The sequence below is a fragment of the Amblyomma americanum genome, chromosome 5 (assembly GCF_052857255.1).
Source record: "Amblyomma americanum isolate KBUSLIRL-KWMA chromosome 5, ASM5285725v1, whole genome shotgun sequence".
Taxonomy (NCBI): domain Eukaryota; kingdom Metazoa; phylum Arthropoda; class Arachnida; order Ixodida; family Ixodidae; genus Amblyomma; species Amblyomma americanum.
The window spans coordinates 37,370,279-37,392,166 of record NC_135501.1 but is presented as its reverse complement, the minus strand read 5'-3'; the positions used below and the strand labels follow the sequence as shown (position 1 = coordinate 37,392,166).

The 21,888-nt window shown below is 47.9% G+C and overlaps 1 protein-coding gene and 2 long non-coding RNA genes across 3 annotated transcripts in view; 2 read left to right on the top strand and 1 right to left on the bottom strand.

Moving 5' to 3' along the window:
• LOC144134633 (uncharacterized) overlaps window positions 1–1,076 on the top strand; it is a 30,550-nt gene extending 29,474 nt beyond the window's left edge. The window contains exon 3 of the long non-coding RNA XR_013315183.1: window positions 613–1,076. This is a non-coding gene — a long non-coding RNA (uncharacterized LOC144134633). The remainder of the gene's footprint in view (window positions 1–612) is intronic.
• A 1,890-nt stretch (window positions 1,077–2,966) lies between these two features.
• On the top strand, window positions 2,967–6,435 carry LOC144134632 (uncharacterized). Its single transcript, XR_013315182.1, has 3 exons — window positions 2,967–3,208; window positions 4,612–4,739; window positions 5,591–6,435. It is a non-coding gene; the product is annotated as an uncharacterized LOC144134632 (long non-coding RNA).
• Window positions 6,436–13,014: 6,579 nt separating this feature from the next.
• On the bottom strand, window positions 13,015–15,273 carry LOC144133793 (uncharacterized). Its single transcript, XM_077666890.1, has 3 exons — window positions 15,227–15,273; window positions 14,902–14,955; window positions 13,015–13,587 (listed from the first exon to the last, which is right to left on the bottom strand). Exons 1-3 carry the CDS (start codon window positions 15,254–15,256, stop codon window positions 13,015–13,017), a joined length of 657 nt encoding a protein of 218 aa, XP_077523016.1. The 5' UTR covers window positions 15,257–15,273.
• Window positions 15,274–21,888: the final 6,615 nt, after the last annotated feature.

Genomic DNA, 21,888 nt, shown 5'->3' with positions numbered 1-21,888 from the left:
ATTGTACATTCTCGGTGGTTGCGGGCAAACAGCGTTAGATATTTATGATACACGCTAATTCGTAAATGTATTGGAGTACAACATTATAACATGGCGCTTCAATGTCTGAGGATATGACAAGGTTTTTGAAGAATATATTTTGCCCATAGTTTGTACACGCTGCACAGTTTATCTTAATGACAGTACACGTTGAAGCTCACCTTAGTGAAACTAAAAGCAGCAATCTTTTAAAGCATTCTCAATATACATGACGCCATAGGGCGAGCATCCCACAGAGGTAAGAGGAGAGTTTGTGCGTTTTAGCTTGCTGAACAAGACGAACAAGTGGAGCGAGAAGCAAGCACACAGTAGCCTTCGGAAACTGCAGGTGCTTCTGCGGCAGATCGGTCAGATTGCAATTTTTGCAGCAGTTTCTTCCAACACCTGTGTGTTTGGTTTCTTTTTTTATTTATGTACTTGCTTCGAAGACTCGAACTCTATTTTGTCAAAAGTTTATTATGCTTGAAAATAGCATATTGTTTCCATTTGACTTATAGCGCCGATACATAATCTCTTGTTACAGAAATTTTATCTCACTGAACTGTCCTTTCATGCGCTGCGTTGGTCTTTCAGGATGCAGATGATGCTTGCCATGCATCAGATGGACTCTCAAAGAACCGCCGAACTGATGAAATACGAGGGTGACAAGACCAGACAACTCGTCACGACACTAGCCACTATGCAAAAGGGTACTCTGGACGCCATGAAAGAACAGATGCAGATGACAACGAAGACATTCGACAAAGCGCTAACGACGATGAACGAGCATATGTCCGAGCAAGCACAGTGGCACCGCGACCACATGAAGCAAATGGGCGAACAGATGGCCAATACAAACAAAATGCATGCAGATATCATCCAAAAGATGCAGGCTGCGATGGCGGCGCAGGACACTAGGCAAGCCCAAACGCTCCAGGCGATGAATAGGTCCATGGCACAAAGCGCGGCAGCGCACGAACAAGCAATGCGACGAATGCAAGAACAAATGGCTAATAAAAATAACTTGGATTGCGTTATATCCTTAAATACGGTTTTTCCAAAAGAAATCAAGTTGGAGAAGAAAAGAAAATAATCCCTGTTTAAATAAAGTTCCGTTCTTGAACTTTTTTGAAAGGGGATAGTGTTTCACTGCGCATCTTGTTTGTACCTTTGTGGCACCGAATAAATTGCGACATATTTTGGATACACTGAAAGGGACACCAGCATCGTGTTGAAAACCAGTAGTCAGTACCCCCCCCCCCCCTACGGGGCCAAGGAGAGGTAGCAGAAGACAAAAGGTTGTAAATTGATAAATCGCAAGCCACTTCCGCCCCACTGTATTAGAGTGGCATGAGTTCTTTGTACGACCATGAGATTAACCTATTAGCCGATATATTTCGCCCCTTTTCACCTGTCAGTCAGAGAACGGAAGAAGACAAAAAATTGGAAGGGACTCTTAAGCTGCTCTTTAACAGTAAAACGCAATCGCTAACGCGTTAATGGCCATATAGGCAGAACTGGGCATCCCCTACCTACAATCGTCAGTCCCTGGGAATCCTGCCACTGCCCTGCGATGGCAGATGCTTCCACGGGTGGGACTTGCGCCAACCAGTTTGCTCTTTCCAGCAACCTTTCGTGACCAATCGTTAATTTAACTGCCACCTGCACAAGTGCGCTGTTCCTCACAACCCTGTGGGTAGTTACTGATGACCCTACAAGGTCACATGACCCAGCGGTCCCCCCTCCTCTTACCTCCTAGGTGCTTCTCAAGAGATTTTCTGAGATTTTTCGCTCAAGGTCAACCAAGTCGCCGCCGACGACGACGGATTTTCTGCCACAGGAGCTTCTTAGAGGTGCCATGACATGGCCGTTCTTCATATTGCAGTTTTCTGCTTCAGTAACTAATACAAGAGCTTATGATTCAATTTCCGAAATTTGGCTGCCCTGGACGCGCTGTATATTAAAAAAAATGCGATCGAAGTTGAGAACGGGAACTCCTCCCACCAGCAGCAACCGCTATATTGAATGCTCTCGTGACGTCACCAGGGCATACACGGCGCAACGTCGTCTGCTCTCCTTGCTGCAATATGCGCAGCAAGGTCTCATTTCACCCCCCCCCCCCCCTGTACTTTCGCGGGCGATCGAAGTAGCAGTCGTTCCCCATATATGAGCGAGTCGTGCCGCAAAAGCGATAATAACAGTGACGCAGTTTTTCTTCGGTATAGGTAGGGTCCGCTCACACTATAGGCCGATGCGACGGCGATCGACGATGGAGCCAGTTGGTAAGAAAATGCCGTCGCTGACGCACTGGTCTGTCCCGCAAGACCGACGACGACGCCAGCACGATCAACGACCGCGTATCGTAGTAATTTTTAAGAGTCAGCTTAGTGGGAACCAGAAGAGTGTGGTAGGGGCCTGGTTGGTATGACAATCTATAAATTAAAAAAATTTTAAACTTATTGGACCTCATGCCAGCCATGGCCACATACGTACGCGATGTGCGTGCACCAGCGAAGATGTGCTTTCATTCGGTGCCTGCGCATAAACCCGATCGACGAGGCAAGCGACACGGGCAGAAAACGCCGCACGACGGTGCCGCTCGTCGCCGTCGCGTGGGCTTGTGCGGCCGAGCGAAGCTTCACGCCCGGTGAGGTGACGGCTGGAAATACTGGGCTTGTGTACCTTATTCTTCTAAAAAAAAAGCGAAACGAGCGGCTGCATATCATAAGCCCAGCTTTCTGTGACATGGTCGTTTAGTTCGGCAAACTGCCACCACGGGCCGCTTTACCCTGAACTCCTCCTTTCTCTTTTCTTTTCCGCGTTCCTACCTCGCTTAGCCGCACTATTCACCTTTTCAAAATCCCCCCTCTGCGCGGCGCCATGTTAGCACTTTGGCGCCTCCTAACGTCAGAAAGAAGAATGAGCGCCATTTCGAGCTGTGACAACAAATTTGCTCCTGCTGCCGTGCCTTGCTTCGCTTGTGCAACCAAAGTTCCTGTGACCTCACATCCCTGATTTTTGCCGTCTGATTTTGTTGCTGTGTTGTCCACTTCCTTTGCCCTGCGCGGAGGAATAAATAGCAACTAGGTGATCTCTAATAACGCGATCGTGATGGACACCGAGAACGGAGCCCGCGGTGCCTGCGCTTCGTCGACTGCGTCGAGTTCGTCGCGACATGTGCTGATCAGTGGTGAGTGTTTTTACTGCGTACTCATTCATTTGTGGGCAGCAGTGTTTGTGTGCAGCCACGCTTCATCAAGTTGTGAAGCTGCGCATGTTCCGGAGCAAATTTACCCATTGTGCGCATTCAATAACGTTCGCAAATATTCCTGTGTCGTCTCCTGCCAAGTTGGTGGTTGCAGGTTCATCATGTATTAATAATGCGCATAACGGCAACACATTGATAGCTGTTGTTTAGTGTAGCCACTCTTCGGTTTGCGGAAGTGAACGTGCTGGCAGACATTCTGTGGGCACAACTAACCAGGTAATCAGTGAATAGTTGTGCTCTTGGATCATGTGTCTTAAAAGTAACATAGTTTAGTCGCCAAGGAGGGGACTCGCTAACGATCTTAGGGAGGCTAAGCGTTTGGGGTGAGACTTTATTTTTCAAGGGCTTTAGCGTTCCAATGGGACATCGGCTATGAGGGATACCATAGTGGAAGGTTTCAGATAATATCGATCACCTGGGGCTCTTTAACATGCGGTGACATCACGCAGCAACTTGCGTCTGGCCCCCATGGAAACGTGGCCGCTACGTCCGGTATCGAACCCGTGTCCTCGTAATTAGCAGTCAAGCGTCCTAACCAGTGAGCCCCCGCGCAGGGTAATGCCGATTCAAGAGACCGAGAAGAATGACACCGGCTTTCGCATCACCTGTGAACGCCACGGCGGCAAAAAAGCGCACGCTCTTGCTTGCACTTAATCTTGCTAGTGCTGGTATGCCGAGCGTAATTTAATGGACGCATACTCTTGAGTAAAAAAACGCAATCGTCACTGTCACACCCGTGCGTTCATGTCAGCGAAATAAGAGCTTGATTACACGTACTCGCGTTTTTTGCGTGCCGTACGGCTGGTGAAGCGAAAGTTGGTGCGTGGTGTTATTGCTTCGTCTGACTGAAAAGCGTTCCTTGAAAAATGGCTTTGAATGAAAGTTTCTTCGCCGCAAAGTTTGCTAGTAGCTAGTAACGGCTGCAGCGAGAATGCTTTGTTTACTGGTACATTGCTTCATTTAACTGCATAGTCGGATAAAGTGTAAGGTACTGCACTAGGCATTTAACCCCTAATAATGTCTAGGAGGCAATGCAGGCTAGCTGCATGCATTTTTTTTTATTCATTAAGTGTGCCATAATGCATAGTGAGAAATTTGCAGTGGTTATGTAGAAAATAATGTCTGCCCACAACATGTGCATAACTTAGAGATGATGGTCTTATAACGTTTGATATAGAATATGATTACAATGCTTTGTTGAAATTGTCTCCTTTAGACAGCTGATTTGCATTGCTTAGTAAAAAGCAGTTTTCATAATTCAACATCTAAAAACTATATTATGGAAGAGTAATGCACCAATAGTAATGTGCTCTTTTCATTTGCAGAAACCATGACGTACACCCACCCAGATGACATCAAAGACTAGTCAGAAGACATGCGCGGCTGGCCAGAGATAAAGGGACCGGACATTGTGTTCTACTTAGTGCAGACAAAAGCCTGTGACCTGCTTGAAGTAAGAGCATACAAATCATTAGAGTCATATAATTACTTGCAGTCAGGTTGGGTGGGAAAAGTACTTGCACACAGAGTGAGTGATGACATTGTGATGCTAAAATCTGAAGTGATGCCCTCACGGGCTGTAAGTAGCAGGCCACATTAGGTGTGGCTGTCAGCAAAGAGCACAGGTGAAGTTCTGCGTGCTGGTTGCTCCTGCATGGCTGGACAGGCAAGAGTGTGCAGCCATGTGGGAGCGGTACCGTGGAAGGTGAACTGTGAAGTTTCTCGTGGCTTCACTGGAAGGGTCTGCACAGACGCTGCCGCAAAATAAAATAGAGGAACAAAACGCAACGTTGAGCCCAGCAGACTTGGCTACATAGACTTCAAGTCGGAGCAAAAAACAGTCGACCCTGAAGTTAAGGCTAAGATTGTGCCTTTTAAAGCTCCACTCTCAGAAGAGCAATTGAATAAAATGCATGAGGAGTCAGGATATCCCCAGCTCTTCAATAGTCCAGGTATCATCCATTTTGTTAATGTGCTCAGCTGTTTTCAACTTCAGTCTTTACTTGGCTGCCTGGTGAGTAAATGGCAGATGCTAAATATTCACATGCATGGTTTTGTGCAAAGCCAAATTCACGTTTGGTTCCAGATTCCCCTGACGTGTTTTGTAGGACAGTTTTCCCTGTTACTTGAAAACGGTTCCATGTCTTGGCAGGCTGAGAAACCTAACTTGCTATCGCTAGCATGTCAGCCTTATTACATATTTAGAGCAAAGAAAAAGTTTAACCTCTTGTTGTAGACTATATGGATAGAGGTTACAGAGGCATATTCGTTTCAATGTGGTGTGCTCTTTCATTCAACTTCCAGGCACACAGCTTTATGCAACGTTCAGTGCAGCACCACGGCAGCCCAGCAGACTTCGGCAAGAGGTAGCACCACATGGCAGCCATGAAGCCACAAGTGATTCACCAGCCAGCTGCCTTCAATGCTATGTGCCTTCTATAACAAGTTTATAAACTTATCGCCAAAGGCAGCAGCAGCTTTTGAGAAAGAAACAAGGAGCCAAAATTCGCCACTTTGGCTAATGGCGCGGTGCCTTAGATTGACCGCATCTTGTATAAGTGCCTAAGAAAAGCAGCACACCAAGTCACAAAGCAGTGAGTGCTATAATCAGTCCCACGTTTTCTGGCAATGAAGCTACGAAGTATGGCCAGAAATACGATACAGTGGCTCGTGCACAATTTGAAAAAAAAAACAGGGCATAGTGTGACACGGTGCGGCACAATATTATGTCCAGATATGCCCTGGCTCTCTGCGTCTCCCTATGGTCTCCTTGAGACAGCTCCCGCTGTTCTAGAAATAAAGTGTCCACATGTGATGAACTGTGTGGACCTTGTGCGTTCTGGAAGGCACGACGTTAAGGAGGTTGATGTGAAGGTACATGCTGTCCGAAAATGGGCCGAACAGTTGCTATGCCCAAGTTCAGCTCCAGGTGCTGTGCACAGGTCGTGAACTCTGTTATTTTTACATGTGGAGTATAGAAGCTGAAATTGTTATTGAAGTGCCTTTTGCACCTATGTTCGTGACCTCAAGCTTGCCACGACTCCACCAGTTTTACTTCCGTGACCTCCTGCCAGAATTGGAAAGGCGCCATGCGTCTGGACGGCTCATTATCTCCACAGAGTACTCAAGGTTCTGTGAACTCAGAGTTTGAAAAGGGAGTGCTCCTGGAATAAATATTCTTGGGCTGCGTATTATCCAGTACTTCGTTTAAAGTGCGAGATACTGTGTCTGAAGTGTGCTTGCACAATAGGCAACCCTGTAATTCATGAATTTATTGCCGGTCCAAGACAGGTATTCAACAAGTTATGGCCTATAATTGTTGCCCTGTGTGATCTTTAGAGCATGCAATCTGCTCAGTGCAAAACCATTGTTATAATTAGGGGAGCAGAAAGTTGGGCTAGTTGGTAGATATGCGTACTGAAGAAGTTGGCGCGGAAAAAACAAGGACAAGCGAAACCTTCAGGTTTCAGTAGCGCTCGTCTTTGTTTGTCTCGCTTGTCCTCGTTTCATCGCGCCAACTTGTTCAGTATGCATTGTTGTAATCCATATCTCCATGGCAAATGCACTGTTACGTGTAATGACGTCTACAGTTTCCACTTGTATTGTGTGTACATTGCTTAATGGCCACTGTGCTATTTGGGAAATATTTGCAAATAAATTAAGTGCATATTGCATTGCTGGCACAATGTAATTACAGAGCGAACAAACTCATTTCAACGAGTGAGTACCATAAGAAGGCCTTTTAATTGCAAATGCACCTATTTAGTTCCACATTTATTGTGCATTCATAAACTGGAAAACTGTGTATGTGAAACACCTCAAGTGCAGATACCTTGAAGTCCAGTCAGCTGTGAGAAGTGTTGACATTGGCTGCAAGCAATATCAATCTAGAAAATGCTGATGCGAAGTAAAGCCACATGCATGTGCGCAGTGTACACACATCTGCTTTGCCAGTTCTTTGCTTCATATGCACATTGAGGATTAGAATGACCTCTTTTTTAAGGTATTAGTGATAAGTTTTGAGCACGTGTAAGGACCTGTTTTTTAGGTGCCAGCCACGCCATTGCTTTGGAATGAGGTCCTTTACAAGTTTTAGCTTGGAAGACTACTGCAACATGGCTCTAGTCATATGGCACGACTACTTTATTTTGTTCACTTTCCACAGTGGGGAGGCTGACCAAGAGTACTCTTGTACTTGGCACAAATTTACTCAGTTGTGGCTTCTCTCCTGATAGCGATTAAAGGGCCTTTGAGATTGCAAAGCCCTGCACAAATAAGAATCACTTGACTTATCGTCTTCTTGGACTTGATGGGCAGGGCCTGCTTAAATATTCAGTAGGTTTTTATCCTATTTATTGCGCGCTCCACGTGAATGCGCACGGAAGCTATCCGTCTCGTCCTAGTGACTTCCTCTTCACTGAGTTGAGATTTCTCTGCAAAATGACATATCCATGAGGCAATCCAGTCATTCATTATCGCATGTTTACTCGATACCCTTGCCTTTTGTGAAGGTAGGCACATTTAGCTTCACTCCTTGGATTATCATGCTTGTTGTTAGGGTGAAGCCTCTGTCAGCCATGATTTCATCTCCTAGGCCGAGATGGTCCTCCAGCTTGCAGTCTTGTGTAATATATTTGTCCGATGCACGTCCTCCATAAGCTGGAGACACATACATTATGTAGCCTGTTACGTTTCGGCTACGACGCGCGGTGTAGCCGGCGCGGATGCAACGGACGCCGGGGCTTCGTTCAAAGCGGCGGTCATTTGGACCCGTTCAGTGCTGCCGTAACGCCTCCCGCCAAGCGCGTCCAGGCAGGTTTCAATGCCACGTGTCGTCGCGTGTGCGTGTGTGTGTGTGTGCATGTTGGTGCCCACGCTTGTCAAAGCGCGGCAGCCGGGGAGAGGAGCTCCCCAACTGGGAGGCGAGGAGGTCTGACCGGCGCCGGCACGGCGGACGCGCACGTCACGTCTGAACATGTTTGAGCGTCGCCGTATCGGACGCCTCATCCCAAGCCGTTCCTTCTTGCCCTCGACTCCGTGGGTATAAAGGGAGCTGCCCCGGACGCCAACGAGAGACTTCGATTTCTTCCTTCGAGTAACGTGGTCGCCCTGACCGGCTGCTCTTTTGCGATGCCAGAATAAACAAGTTGTTCTGTTGCCAGTCGACTCATCCTTTGCCGGGACCTTCGGATGTTTCCAGCTTTGCCCCAGGCCGCCAGGCCAACGCTACCCTTGGGGCTTGCAACCCATTTGCAACAACTGGTGGCAGCGGTGGGATCCCGACAACGGAGGCCAGCAGCGAAGATATGCGGTCAACTGTATGCTGAGCAGCACAACGACCATCCGGGAGCAGTGCAACGAGCCCTGTGTGATGACTGGTTGCCTGCAGCGGAACGACTGCGCTGAATTCTTGGCTGCGAGGTTTGGTGAGTGCGGGACTTTCTTCTTCTGAGCTTTGCCAGGCTTTTGTTAGTGTCAGAAACAGAGCTGGTAATTGTGGTTGTCGTTGCTGCCGGGTTAGTTTGCGGCAAGACAATAGTAGGCAGTAGAGAAAGCAGCATTCGGAGCAGCCATGGATTTGAAGTCGTTGCGCAAACCGAAATTGCTGGAGCTTGCAAGAGAGTTGGGTCTGGATGTCTCAGACAAACTCAGAAAACCAGAACTGCTAAGGGCTATTCTTGAGTTGGAGGCTGAGGATGACGAGCTGTCGGAATGCCTTGAGACCATTGAGGAGAGGGAGCAAAAAGAGGAGCGCGAACGTAAAGAGCAAAAAGACGAGCGCGAACGTAAAGAACAAAAAGATAAAGACGAGCGCGACCGTCAACACGCTTTGGAAATGAAGCGTCTCGAGGTAGAGATGGAACGCGCTCGTAATGGAAGTCAGGCACACGGTGCAGGAGAACGGGTATTGTTCAAAATGACTGACCTGATGCGGCCGTTTAAGCTTGGAGAGGACATTGGTTTGTTCCTGGTTAACTTTGAGCGAACGTGCGAGAAGAAGGGGTTCTCTCGGGAAACGTGGCCACAGCGCTTGCTCACTTTGTTACCCGGCGAGGCGGCCGACGTAGTCACTCGCTTGTAGAGAGAGGAGGCAGAGGATTTCGACCAAGTGAAATCGAGTCTGCTAAAAAAGTACAGGCTGTCAGCGGAGGCGTTCCGTCGGAAGTTTCGGGAAAATGAAAAAGGCAGAAGTGAGTCATATACAGAGTTTGCCTACAGGCTTATGTCAAACATGCAGGAGTGGCTCAAAGAAGAGAAAGCGTTTGGTGACCACGGGAAAATTCTGCAGTGTTTCGGGCTGGAACAGTTTTATAGTCGGTTACCTGAGAACGTGCGGTACTGGGTCTTGGATAGGCCAGACGTTAGTACAGTGGCTAAAGCCGCCGAGCTAGCCGAGGAGTTTGTGACGCGTCGGGCTCGCGGAGCTAAGGACGGTCAAAAGGGTGAATTTGGCTCCAAGTCTGAGAGGCCGAAGTTCACACCCATGAGAGCAAGGGGGGACACACGTAGTGCGGATGCGAGTGAAAGCAGTCCGACCGAACGTAAGGAGACGGCGGCAGCCGAAGCCGAACGCAGAAAGCGGTTCGAGAGGAGGCAAGCGCGCGTGTGTTATACGTGCCAGAAGCCGGGCCACTTTTCGGCGCAGTGTCCAGAAACAAAAAGAGAAGTCGTGTGTTTCTCATTACGTAGCACTGACGAGAACATGAAGCTTCTCGAGCCTTACATGCGAGACTTCCTCGTGAACGGGAAAGAGTGCCGAGTGCTTCGTGATTCCGCAGCTACAATGGATGTAGTTCACCCCTCTTACGTAGAACCCGATATGTTCACGGGCGAGTGCGCATGGATCAAGCAAGCCTTGGAAGCTCATAGCGTGTGTCTGCCCATAGCAAAAGTGCTTATTGAAGGACCTTTCGGAGCACTTGAGACGGAGGCCGTAGTGTCATCTATGCTGCCCCCCCAGTACCCGTACCTATTTTCGAACAGGTCCGATCACCTCCTGCGCGAGAAGGGGCTTTTGTTTGGTGAGGCTAGCGTTCAGGCCTTAACCAGATCGAGAGTTCGGGAGCTCGCTGCAAAGGCGGTAGTTGCGGGGCCGACGTTGTCGAACAATGAAAAAGGGTCGGAGGCGCAGCAAGCTGATATTCAGAGCACGTCCGAACTGAATAAAATTGAGCCTGTAGCGTTGAAGGCACCAGGTACTGGAGAGGAAATGCCCGACACGGGAAAGTTAGAAGAGCTTCCGGTCGAGCTTCCGGGACTAGGCTCAGTGACGAACAGGGAAGACACTGATCAGGTCATTAGTGACTTAATCATTAAAGCACCGCTGTCGGCTGAGCAGAAAACCGAACTACACCAACTCTTACAAGAGTTTCAAGGTCAGTTCTCTGAGAGGCCTGGTAGGACTTCGGTCCTTACTCATGATATAGAACTTACCTCCCCAGAGCCAGTACGATCCAAGGCGTACCGGGTGTCACCCCGCCAGCGCGATATTATGGAGGCTGAGGTAAAGAAAATGCTACAGCTCGGTGTTATTGAGGCGGGTGAGAGTGATTATACCTCCCCTTTGATTTTAGTTGAGGTACCGGGCAAGGAACCTCGTCCTTGCGTCGACTACCGCAGGCTTAATTCCATCACTAAGGATCAAATTTATCCGATCCCTAACATCGAGGAGCGCCTTGAGAAAGTTAGTAGCGCTCAGTTTATTTCCACCCTAGATCTTGTCAGGGGTTATTGGCAGGTTCCACTTACAGAAGAGGCTAGTAGGTATGCGGCGTTCATTTCACCAATGGGAACATTCCGTCCTAAAGTTTTGAGTTTTGGTTTGAAGAACGCGCCATACTGCTTTTCAAGCCTCATGGACAAAGTGTTGCGGGGACAGGAAGAATTCGCTTTACCGTATTTAGACGACGTAGCGATATTCTCCGCATCCTGGTCTGAGCATATGGCACACTTGCGGGCAGTGCTAACCCGCCTGCGCGAATCGGGCTTGACAGTCAAGGCTCCCAAGTGCCAATTAGCACAGGCCGAGGTTGTCTACCTCGGTCACGTGATTGGACAGGGTCGTCGCCGCCCCTCTGAAATAAAGGTGGCCGCTGTGCGAGACTTCCCGCAACCGCGCACGAAGACCGATATTCGGTCGTTCTTAGGTGTCGCCGGCTACTATCAGAGGTACATCCCCAGGTACTCCGATATCGCGGCTCCCCTGACGGATGCTCTAAGAAAAACAGAGCCCCAAACAGTCGTCTGGAGCGAGACAAGGGAAAGAGCTTTTAGCGCCTTAAAGAGCGCCCTAACAAGCCAGCCTGTGCTACGATCGCCAGACTACACAAAAGGGTTCGTTGTTCAGTGCGATGCTAGTGAGCGAGGCATGGGCGTTGTACTGTGCCAAAGGGACAATGGAGAAGTGGAACACCCCGTCCTGTATGCTAGTCGTAAGCTGACCTGTCGTGAGCAGGCGTACAGCGCCACCGAGAAAGAGTGTGCGTGTCTCGTGTGGGCCGTTCAGAAATTGTCATGCTACCTAGCCGGCTCGAGGTTTATCATTGAGACGGATCACTGCCCTCTCCAATGGCTGCAGGCCATCTCTCCCAAAAATGGCCGCCTCCTGCGCTGGAGCCTCGCTTTGCAACAATATTCCTTTGAGGTGCGTTACAAAAAGGGGAGTCACAACGGTAACGCCGATGGCTTAAGTCGAAGCCCCTAACGTAGGAATCCGCCTCAAAGTTGTTTGTTAGTGATGTTTTCTTCCTGAGGCAGGATTTTTAACATATTGCTTTTGTTTAGTGTTTCAAAGTGATTATGTGCTTTCTAGTGCAATTTTCCAATTTGTGGACGCGTTCTGAGTGCTGCTTGACTACTGTAAGGAACTAGGCAGTAGTATAAAAGGGGAAAGAGCCTGGCAGAGCTTGGTGAGGGTTGTCTCGTGCTTGCTGACTGAGCGGTTGCGTTTCGGCGTAGTTCTAACGCTTGCTGGGAACGAGCACAAGAATGGAAACTCTCCCGAAGTCACTTTGCAGGGTCCTGTGTGATCCTGAACATGAGAACGAGGCCTTCTCTGTGCGCTGCGCTCAAGCAACGTCGAGGGACGACCGGTTTCGATTACGAGCATCATCGAGCGACATCCCTCCGGACAGCGGATGCAGTCCCCTGACCATCGGGATCTCCTTCTCCCGGCGGGGCGGTCTGTTACGTTTCGGCTACGACGCGCGGTATAGCCGGCGCGGATGCAACGGACGCCGGGGCTTCGTTCAAAGCGGCGGTCATTTGGACCCGTTCAGTGCTGCCGTAACGCCTCCCGCCAAGCGCGTCCAGGCAGGTTTCAATGCCACGTGTCGTCGCGTGTGCGTGTGTGTGTGTGTGTGCATGTTGGTGCCCACGCTTGTCAAAGCGCGGCAGCCGGGGAGAGGAGCTCCCCAACTGGGAGGCGAGGAGGTCTGACCGGCGCCGGCCCGGCGGACGCGCACGTCACGTCTGAACATGTTTGAGCTTCGCCGTATCGGACGCCTCATCCCAAGCCGTTCCTTCTTGCCCTCGACTCCGTGGGTATAAAGGGAGCTGCCCCGGACGCCAACGAGAGACTTCGATTTCTTCCTTCGAGTAACGTGGTCGCCCTGACCGGCCGCTCTTTTGCGATGCCAGAATAAACAAGTTGTTCTGTTGCCAGTCGACTCATCCTTTGCCGGGACCTTCGGATGTTTCCAGCTTTGCCCCAGGCCGCCAGGCCAACGCTACCCTTGGGGCTTGCAACCCATTTGCAACAAGCCATTTGGTGCTATGGCAATAAGAAACTTCACACTGTTGTGCGCCTTGTAGCTATTGTAGGTTTGAGCCCTTGGCATCAGTTTTTTTGGCCGCTGCATGTTTATCTCGGAGCGGTCGACAATACATGTGGTTGTGTCGTATCCGTTGTCAATGAATGACTTGGGCATGCTGTTTTGTATGATTGATCGTGGTAGCCAAATTACGACTTTTTTCATAATGGTGCACAGCACCGACAGGAAATGCCTGAAAATGTTGCAGACACTCCCTACAGATATTTGAAATATTCTAGCCAAGTGCCCATAGAGAAGGCCAAGGCGCAGTCGCATGAGAGTGAGCAGCAGCTGATCTTCATAGGGGAGCACAGTGAAGACCTTCCTCGATTCTACTTTCACTGCTGCGACCAAGTTTCGGGAGGGGCTTTTAGCCAGCCCCGTATAAAAGACACAGTCGTCTTCTCCTAATGTTGCTGCAGATAGCTGCTGCTTCTTTGACCATGTGCCAAGTCCAGGTTGGCAATAACTATGTTCATTGTTCTCGTCCTGCATTTAAAGAAAGTTGCAAGAGTTACTTGCGCACCAAATAACAAAACAAGGCACCAATACAGTGGTTAAAGTCTCGTGATTATCCAAAACTACACCTGCACATTTGCCACAAATAGTCCTGAAGTACTTTCCATCTCCATATCACAAAGCCAGCTAGGCATAACTTCAAGCACAAAAGTCATCAGCATGCCACGACTGCTGGAACCATTTTACCTCCTTCCTGACTGGTGATAAGAAACTCATTGGCCATAAACAAATTTCTTCTTATTGCAAAGAAAAAGCAACAGTAAGTTGCCAGGTCTGTATGTCGGTGCAGATGGTAAACGTAAGCAGAGCTGCATTCTCTGACTGCAGCTTGTGAGCTGCACATATTTTTGAAGTGGTGGCACGCCTGTCAACTTTTGAGTTTTCTCTGAGCCCTAAGTAAAACCTTAGAGCGTGAATCAGAGCAGTACACATTTTAAATGCATTCCAGTAATAAAATGGTTTCTGCATTTCAAGAAACTAGCGCCTTGAATTTTTCAGCTGCGCAGCAGCTATTTGTGGCCACATGGACTTCTATCAGCATGAACTTTTGTTTGCTTTCGCGGTGGACCCAACCAGCAGCAACCATAAAATTTTGACAATAGAACATTCCTTAAGTTTCCCTACGCGTTCCAAAGGTTCTCTTCACAAAATTGGTGGAAAACTTGTTTCTGCAGAGGTGTAAACAACTGTGGCACACATTGGGGACTGGCATTTCACATCATCAGAACATGATAGAGGATTGCAGAAAAAGTGCTCACTGAAAAGCCTATGATATGATCCCCAGCAATACTTTTAGTCATATGAGTTTCAAAAATCATTGCCTCCACATCACGCCACATTTAGCGCACTAAAAGGTCATCTCCGTGAACAAAGGTCATCCTGATTTTATTTCTTAAACCATTTAAACTGCTTGGCCCAAATATCACTAGGCAACCACGCTTTCATAGGTTTACATTTTGGATTATTTTCTTCTCTTGTATATGAATTTTAATTATGAAATGAAACTCTTAATCTCTCAATTTCTTTGCGAGCACACTGCACCTGTCATGGTGATTTGCCAGTGCCTTACATGAGACTTCACTGCTGTGTGTTGTTAGTGCGGATACACTTCGACATGCTCAGCTCTCTAGCACCGGCAAAACGTACTGGTGCTGGCAACCTGTATTTTGTTAATGATACATGTTTTTGCATGTCAGAGCTTGTGCATTATGAATGCAACCATTTCCCATTAGCTTTGATGAAAACTTTGTGCCATGGACGGCACATATGCATGTTGCCACTTACCATGGCAGTTGCTGCTTCATCTGGGATCACCTCATCGGCCATTTCTGGAGCTTCCTGAATAATGAAAAAACAATGTGCATCGAGTATTGCTGGCAGTCTGGTACTTGTCCTAGAGTGCATGCTTGTCATAATGCGTGCTGCCATCACTTTTATCTTCAAGTCACTGACTAGTTCTCACAGGCTGAGGCATCAATCATCAGCATCTCAAAGAGACGCACTATTATTAGATTTCGGAGAGAGCGCGCTCTGGGTGCAACCATGTGCCCTTAGCCGTGACATTAACACTCAAAGAATCGCACACAGCTGGAGGCAGGCGGGCACTTACCACGGCAGGTGTCACTTCATCTTCCGTCATCTCCTCAGCCGTTTCAGCAGCTGCCTGCATTATAGAAAAATATTGTGCATTGAGTGTCAGCAGTAGCGTGATGTACAGTAGCACCCAGTATGCTTTCTGATATGCAACATGATCTTGGAGCTTTTTCTCCAAACATTTGAAAACCGGTATGCGAAGAGAACTTATCTGCCTAGCCGCAAATCTTAACATTTTAAGCCGTGATCTTACAAGTGTTGTCTACTAAACATATACAAAAGCAAGCAAAGAATGTCTACTACATTCAAGTCAGTGCGAAAGCACCTTTTTTTTCTTTGTAGGAGATTACGAAGAGTGGGCAGTGTCGCGGGACGCAGAGCTCACGGAGGACGAACAGACAACGAAGAATTTTGCTCTGAATTTGTACCCATCGGATTAGTGCTTACGCACTAAAAGTCCTTGTTACCTCCATATCAGAGTGCTTCAACATAAATTGAAGCAAAGTGCTTCGACATAAATTGAAGCACAAGTGCTTAATAGGTCACGGCTTGTGCATTCCGAGTGCTGCCAACTAAAACGACAGATTGCAGATGATAGGAGTGCACTTGCCATAGTAGGTATTACTTGGTCTGGAATTGCCTCCTCGTCCATGTCGGGCACTACCTGCATCGAAGAAAATTGCGTGTCAACTGTTGATCATAGTACTAAGCACATTCGCTTGTTAGAACTTATGTAGAACTTAGTGCTAACACAGGCCCCTATGAAAGCACTTACCATAGGAGTTGCCACTTCATCTGATTTCGGCTCCTCGACCATGTCATCAGCTGTCTGTATAAATTGATATTAAAGCACAGTTACCAATGTGTGGTTTTTATTTATTTATGAAACAAAAAATGTGTTGCAGCATGCATATTTATCACCGCTAGCTTCCATTATGCAAGTCAAATCCATTTTCCGCTCCAGGATTCAACCATAGACCAAATGCAAGCCATATTTTAGTGTTTCACTTCACATTGACTAATGTTTATCTAAAATGCACTAAGACAGGTTACAGATGGGTATTAGCAGTTTAATGCATCATAGTGTTGGGACCCAATGCCTGATTCAGCGCCAGCAGAAAAGAGTTACAGCACTTGAGATTTTTATAACTATTTTATTGGTAAGAGCATCGCGTAGTAATGACCAGTGGCTTTTTTGTCAGAATTATGCTCATAATGTGGCTATCTAGCACCAGCTCAACCATTTATGCAGTTCTGTGGTGAAACTGGCCTTTACACCTAACCTAGATGTCAAAGCACAGTCAGTCAGGCAACCCACATTTTACTCTAGATGCGTTGAAAGCTGGAACTTGTCCACCGAAGGCACTGTTTGGTGGACGAACAGGGCCGAATAAAATACCTATACACTAAGGTGTGCAAGTTACATGCATACATACAAGGCAGCAAAAATAAAAATTAAAGGGTATTCATCTAATGCTGTGTGTGCACTTATCCAGAAACACCTCTGCCTATGAGGCAGCCACATAATGGTATGTGGTGCGATGATGCATAAACTCGGCCATCGTGCAGTTATGAAGTGAAACTAGCCGTTGCTCAAAACTACACAATGGTGTTGTATTTGAAAGTTTCTATTCTGAGCAAAGTCTGTATTTATTAGCAGTTCAGATATGCCTACATGAATATGAACTTCTCTCACAGCTTGTATCATGTAACGAAGATAAAGCATTTAATGACGCTGCCTTTTGGCACCTTAAGTGTTAGATGCTGATTGCGGAAGGAAATATTAGCGTGACCATGTCCTGCCTTAATGGATACACTGATGCAAGCTGTACTATTGGGGAGAAAAGTTTGTGGGACGTGAGTTCTTGAAATGAATGAATGATATTGAATGGTGTTAAAGGCATAAATGCACCTTCCTTTGGTAACAATATCGGGTGACTGGGTAGCGAGGTGGAGCTGCAATAAACGCTTGTTTTTCCAAAAACTCTCATCCCACAAACTTTTGTCCCCACAGTACAGATGGTTCCTACTTGATATGCTCGAGCAACTTTCTAGAAAAGAGAAAATGTTTCTAAGAGCTTTCATTCGCATTACTTTGCACCTAACAACGATTCCAAACATCTCACAAGGGCATGATTTAATGGCCTAGGAGAGCGTAGCTGCGAGCAATCAATGATGTCATGACATGCACACAAATGTGCTCCAAAATGTGAAAGTTGTGGGCATTAAGTGGTATGCAAGGCTTTAACTTACCATGGAAGCCTCATACTCATCAAGTGGTGTTTCAGTATCCTTGTCATCAGACATGGACTGCACAAAAAAAACAATTTGGCCATTTAGTGCTTTCCTCGTAACATTTGACAACATTTACTGTATACGTCAAATCAGCCACATTCACCATGAATGCAGGGGCATCATTAAAATTGTCAATTTCACCTTAGATGAATAACTATGTGTCATTGCAGCTGAAGGAAACAACTTGTCTGAAAGACAACTATGCATAGTTGCCTTTTGGCATGAAATGAAACTATGCCGAAACATAATACCAGATCACTCTAGTACGCAAATTACGCACCCACGTACAGGATAGGAAAAGAACAATTTTCAGTGTATTCACTCAATGCTGCACGTCCACTTATCAAGAAACTGTTCTGCCCATGAGGTACGGGCCTTTCAATGGTACTTGTTTGGTATGTAACAGTGCAAAGAAAAACCGCAGAGTAATTACCTTACCGACTAGGAGGCTTGTCTGCATTGTAATTTTGCTTATTAGCAAAACAACTATATAAAAGTGCCAAACACGTTTTGCTGAGCGCCAAAATATTTTATATGACTAGACAGACACTTAAGTGAACCAGGGATCGAATCTGATCTCGCTTCTCTTCACCTCAAAAATGCATGCGGACACCAACGGGTGTCCAAATGCGTACCAGAGCACGCGACTGGAGCGCTTTGGAAAAAGTATGACGAATGTACTGCGCTCTACCTGCTTAGATCGCCCTGGGCTGTATCACAAATGCTTACAAAAGGGGGGGGGGGGGGGCGAGCACCAGAGAGAATTATTCTCCGAAGCACATGAAAAAGTAAAGTAACGTGCGTCTGGTTTCGCCGATTCGCGATGTTGCTTAACTGTGCAAGCTCCAAAACATGAAGGAGCATGCCATCATCTCTTTTGATTATTTCATTGTGCCTGCGGACTTTGTCTGGGAATTGCACCATAAGAATCAGAAGATAATAAACTTACCAAATCTGGATACACTTGCGCGCCAACGTCAGTTATCTGTCCAGCATCGCTGCACAACCCCGTCTCGGCGCCAGCCGATCTCCGCATCTACAAAGAGTCACGAGCTGTCACACTCCCGAAATGAGCGTGAAATATGGGCGTGAAACATCACAGCGCACCTTCTTCGGTTGCGGTGTGTACGTCTACCTGACTAGGCGGCGTCGTCCAACAACCACCTGAAAAAAGATGCTGTTAAATCGTCGTAGCAGAAGCGTGTGCGCTCATCTGGGTCGTGAGTGAAAGACGACGGAAACTTACTTTCTTATCGTAGCCCATATACAGCATGGGGACAGCGTTTTCGCCCGTCTTCTTTCCTCCGACGAAGTGTCGCTAGCACACACGGGAGGCTTCTGTCGCGTTAAAGTTCTTCCTGTTGACGGCTGCGATCCACTGCTGCCGCAGTTCAGGCGACGCGGGGAAACGATGCAAAGTAAACATATCGCATCGACACTCCTCTCGCGAAACGCTGTGCTGTGGGCACACGATGACGCCTAGAATGTTTCTTTTGCGCTGGTTGTTAGTGCAGCCGTAGACAGCGCAGTTCCGGCCAGGTGATTTTCGATTAGAGTACGACATATTAGAAGCACGCCGCTTCGAAAAGCACAGACAGGGACAATGAACTGCTGGGCGAGTCGGCGATGTCACAGCTCGGAGAGAGGTGGCAACTGTGGTAAGATACTCTCAACACCAGGGATGCCAGCGCCGGCGCGCTGGTTCAAGGATAGGCCTTGAAAAGGTCTATAGTGCCTAGAATATACTTAGCCGCACGCAGAAAGACGGGAGGACACACAGTGGCGGGGTTGTGTAGGACGGTTAACCATTGTTCGGATTAGCTTGCACACTGTGGGAAAAGAGGGAGCAGGAAGGGCTTTTGTAGGCGAAAGAAAACTATCAACGCGGCGTGAAGCCTTCTGTGCGCATGAGGAACGCATGTTCAGTAGTAGGATATTGAAAAAGGCACCCAGTGAGAAGGGAAAGAGGGCACGAAAAAGGCATGATGTCTGGAGGGCTTGTTGAGCTCGCTTGAAAATGCTAGCATGACAGCGGCCTTCGAGAATGATGCGAGAAGGCTTTCCGTGGTTCTTCTGTACGAGTTGTAAGGTAGAGAAGAGATACATCTCGGGAGAAACAGGATGCAGTGATACAAAGTGTGCCATATCTCTCCAGCGCCGCATCTTTTCGCTGTCACACCAACGAGCCCAAAGTGCCACCTTAGTGAACTCCAGGATTTAGACTCGTGATTAGAAGCCGAATTGAAATTTATAAAACAAAAGAGTAAACAATCAAAGACGCCAAAAGCAGGGATATCGGATGCTTGGAGAAGAATTTTTTGGGCGAACGCAATGGAAAGCGTCCAAAATGTTTATATCAACAACCTTTTGGGCAGTTGCAAAATGTTCTCTTCTGTAATTGCTGTCACCTGTCGCCGCGGCGGATCAGTGAACAAGCTATTTTATCGGCGTAATGCTGCGTACAGTTTTCAGAAACGCGTCGAACTCCTCATCACCACGATCATAGTTCATCGCCTTATTTCACGAAAACTAACGCTTTTAACTTTCTTTTTTTTTTTCGAGGACGGCTGCTGACTGGAATAAGCTCAATAAAATTGTGATATCCGTTGGTGACTTTCTGAAGGCCTTTCATGATGTATATTAGATACTGCAGATTCATCTTCAATTTTATTTGTCTTGCATGCTTTTACTCCTGAATGATTGCACTTGTATGTTATCTCACGTGCTGCAAATGATGGCGATTTTCGATGCTGCCGCGATGTCGACGTGCCTGCCAATGAACGGAGCCGCTTCTACCGAGCAAGTCTGTTCTGCTGACCTGGCTTTTTTGGGTGACGCTTCGCCGTTGGACTTCACAGCGCTACCGGCGCTCGACCGCTTCATCGACTGCCAACCCTGGAACCTTCCGCACAAGCATGACCTACATAAGCAGCTGTTGAACCCAGCCACTCCGGGATCTGGCGCCGACATGGCAGCCAGACGCTTACATCTTGTTCTTCTTCACGTGCTGCAAATGATGGCGATTTTCGATGCTGCCGCGATGTCGAAGTGCCTGCCAATGAACGGAGCCGCTTCTACCGAGCAAGTCTGTTCTGCTGACCTGGCTTTTTTGGGTGACGCTTCGCCGTTGGACTTCACAGCGCTACCGGCGCTCGAACGCTTCATCGACTGGCAACCCTGGAACCTTCCGCACAAGCATGACCTACATAAGCAGCTGTTGTACCCAGCCACTCCGGGATCTGGCGCCGACATGGCAGCCAGACGCTTACATCTTGTTCTTCTTCACGTGCTGCAAATGATGGCGATTTTCGATGCTGCCGCGATGTCGACGTGCCTGCCAATGAACGGAGCCGCTTCTACCGAGCAAGTCTGTTCTGCTGACCTGGCTTTTTTGGGTGACGCTTCGCCGTTGGACTTCACAGCGCTACCGGCGCTCGAACGCTTCATCGACTGGCAACCCTGGAACCTTCCGCACAAGCATGACCTACATAAGCAGCTGTTGTACCCAGCCACTCCGGGATCTGCCGCCGACATGGCAGCCAGACGCTTACATCTTGTTCTTCTTCACGTGCTGCAAATGATGGCGATTTTCGATGCTGCCGCGATGTCGACGTGCCTGCCAATGAACGGAGCCGCTTCTACCGTGCAAGTCTGTTCTGCTGACCTGGCTTTTTTGGGTGACGCTTCGCCGTTGGACCTCACAGCGCTACCGGCGCTCGAACGCTTCATCGACTGGCAACCCTGGAACCTTCCGCACAAGCATGACCTACATAAGCAGCTGTTGTACCCAGCCTCTCCGGGATCTGGCGCCGACATGGCAGCCAGACGCTTACATCTTGTTCTTCAGGTTTGTTACTCTTACCTTTCTGTTAATGGCAAACCGTTTAGGAAGTCGACGCCAGATCCCAACTTTTCTGTGTGCATGTTTTTACGCCTTCTGTACGACGTGTGCGCGAGCTGTTCAGGATACATAGGTTTGTTTCAAAGAAAGCTTTTGCTTGCGGGAGACGTAGAGCAAAACCCTGACCCTCTGTCTGCTGAGCAGGAAAAGCAGATGTTCGATACTATCATGACAATACCTGTGATACAACAGCAACAGACCGAAATATTGGACGAACTACGTTCCATTCGGCTTGAGCAAAAGAATCTCGAAGAAAACTCGCAGAAAAAGTCAAGAGAGTTGAAGATAATGTGTCACTGGTGCTCCCGGTAAAGCCTGAAGTAGAAAGATTATCTCAAAGTTCCCAGAAACTTGCTGTCGCGTGCACGGCCCTCGAGTCATCGCATGATGACCTGGAGAACCAATCACGAAGAAACAACTTAATATTCTACGGCATCCATGACAAAGAAACCGAATCGTGGGAACAGTCTGAGACTAAAATT

What these genes read in the sequence shown, in the direction of transcription:
- LOC144133793 (XM_077666890.1), bottom strand. Translation starts at nt 15,256, where the DNA reads ATGACGGAAGATGAAGTGACACCTGCCGTG. An exon ending in ATGAAGTGACACCTGCCGTG is followed by an intron (nt 14,956 to 15,226) that starts GTAAGTGCCCGC and finishes TTCATTATTCAG; the next exon opens with GAAGCTCCAGAAATGGCCGA. An exon ending in ATGAAGCAGCAACTGCCATG is followed by an intron (nt 13,588 to 14,901) that starts GTAAGTGGCAAC and finishes CTTTAAATGCAG; the next exon opens with GACGAGAACAATGAACATAG.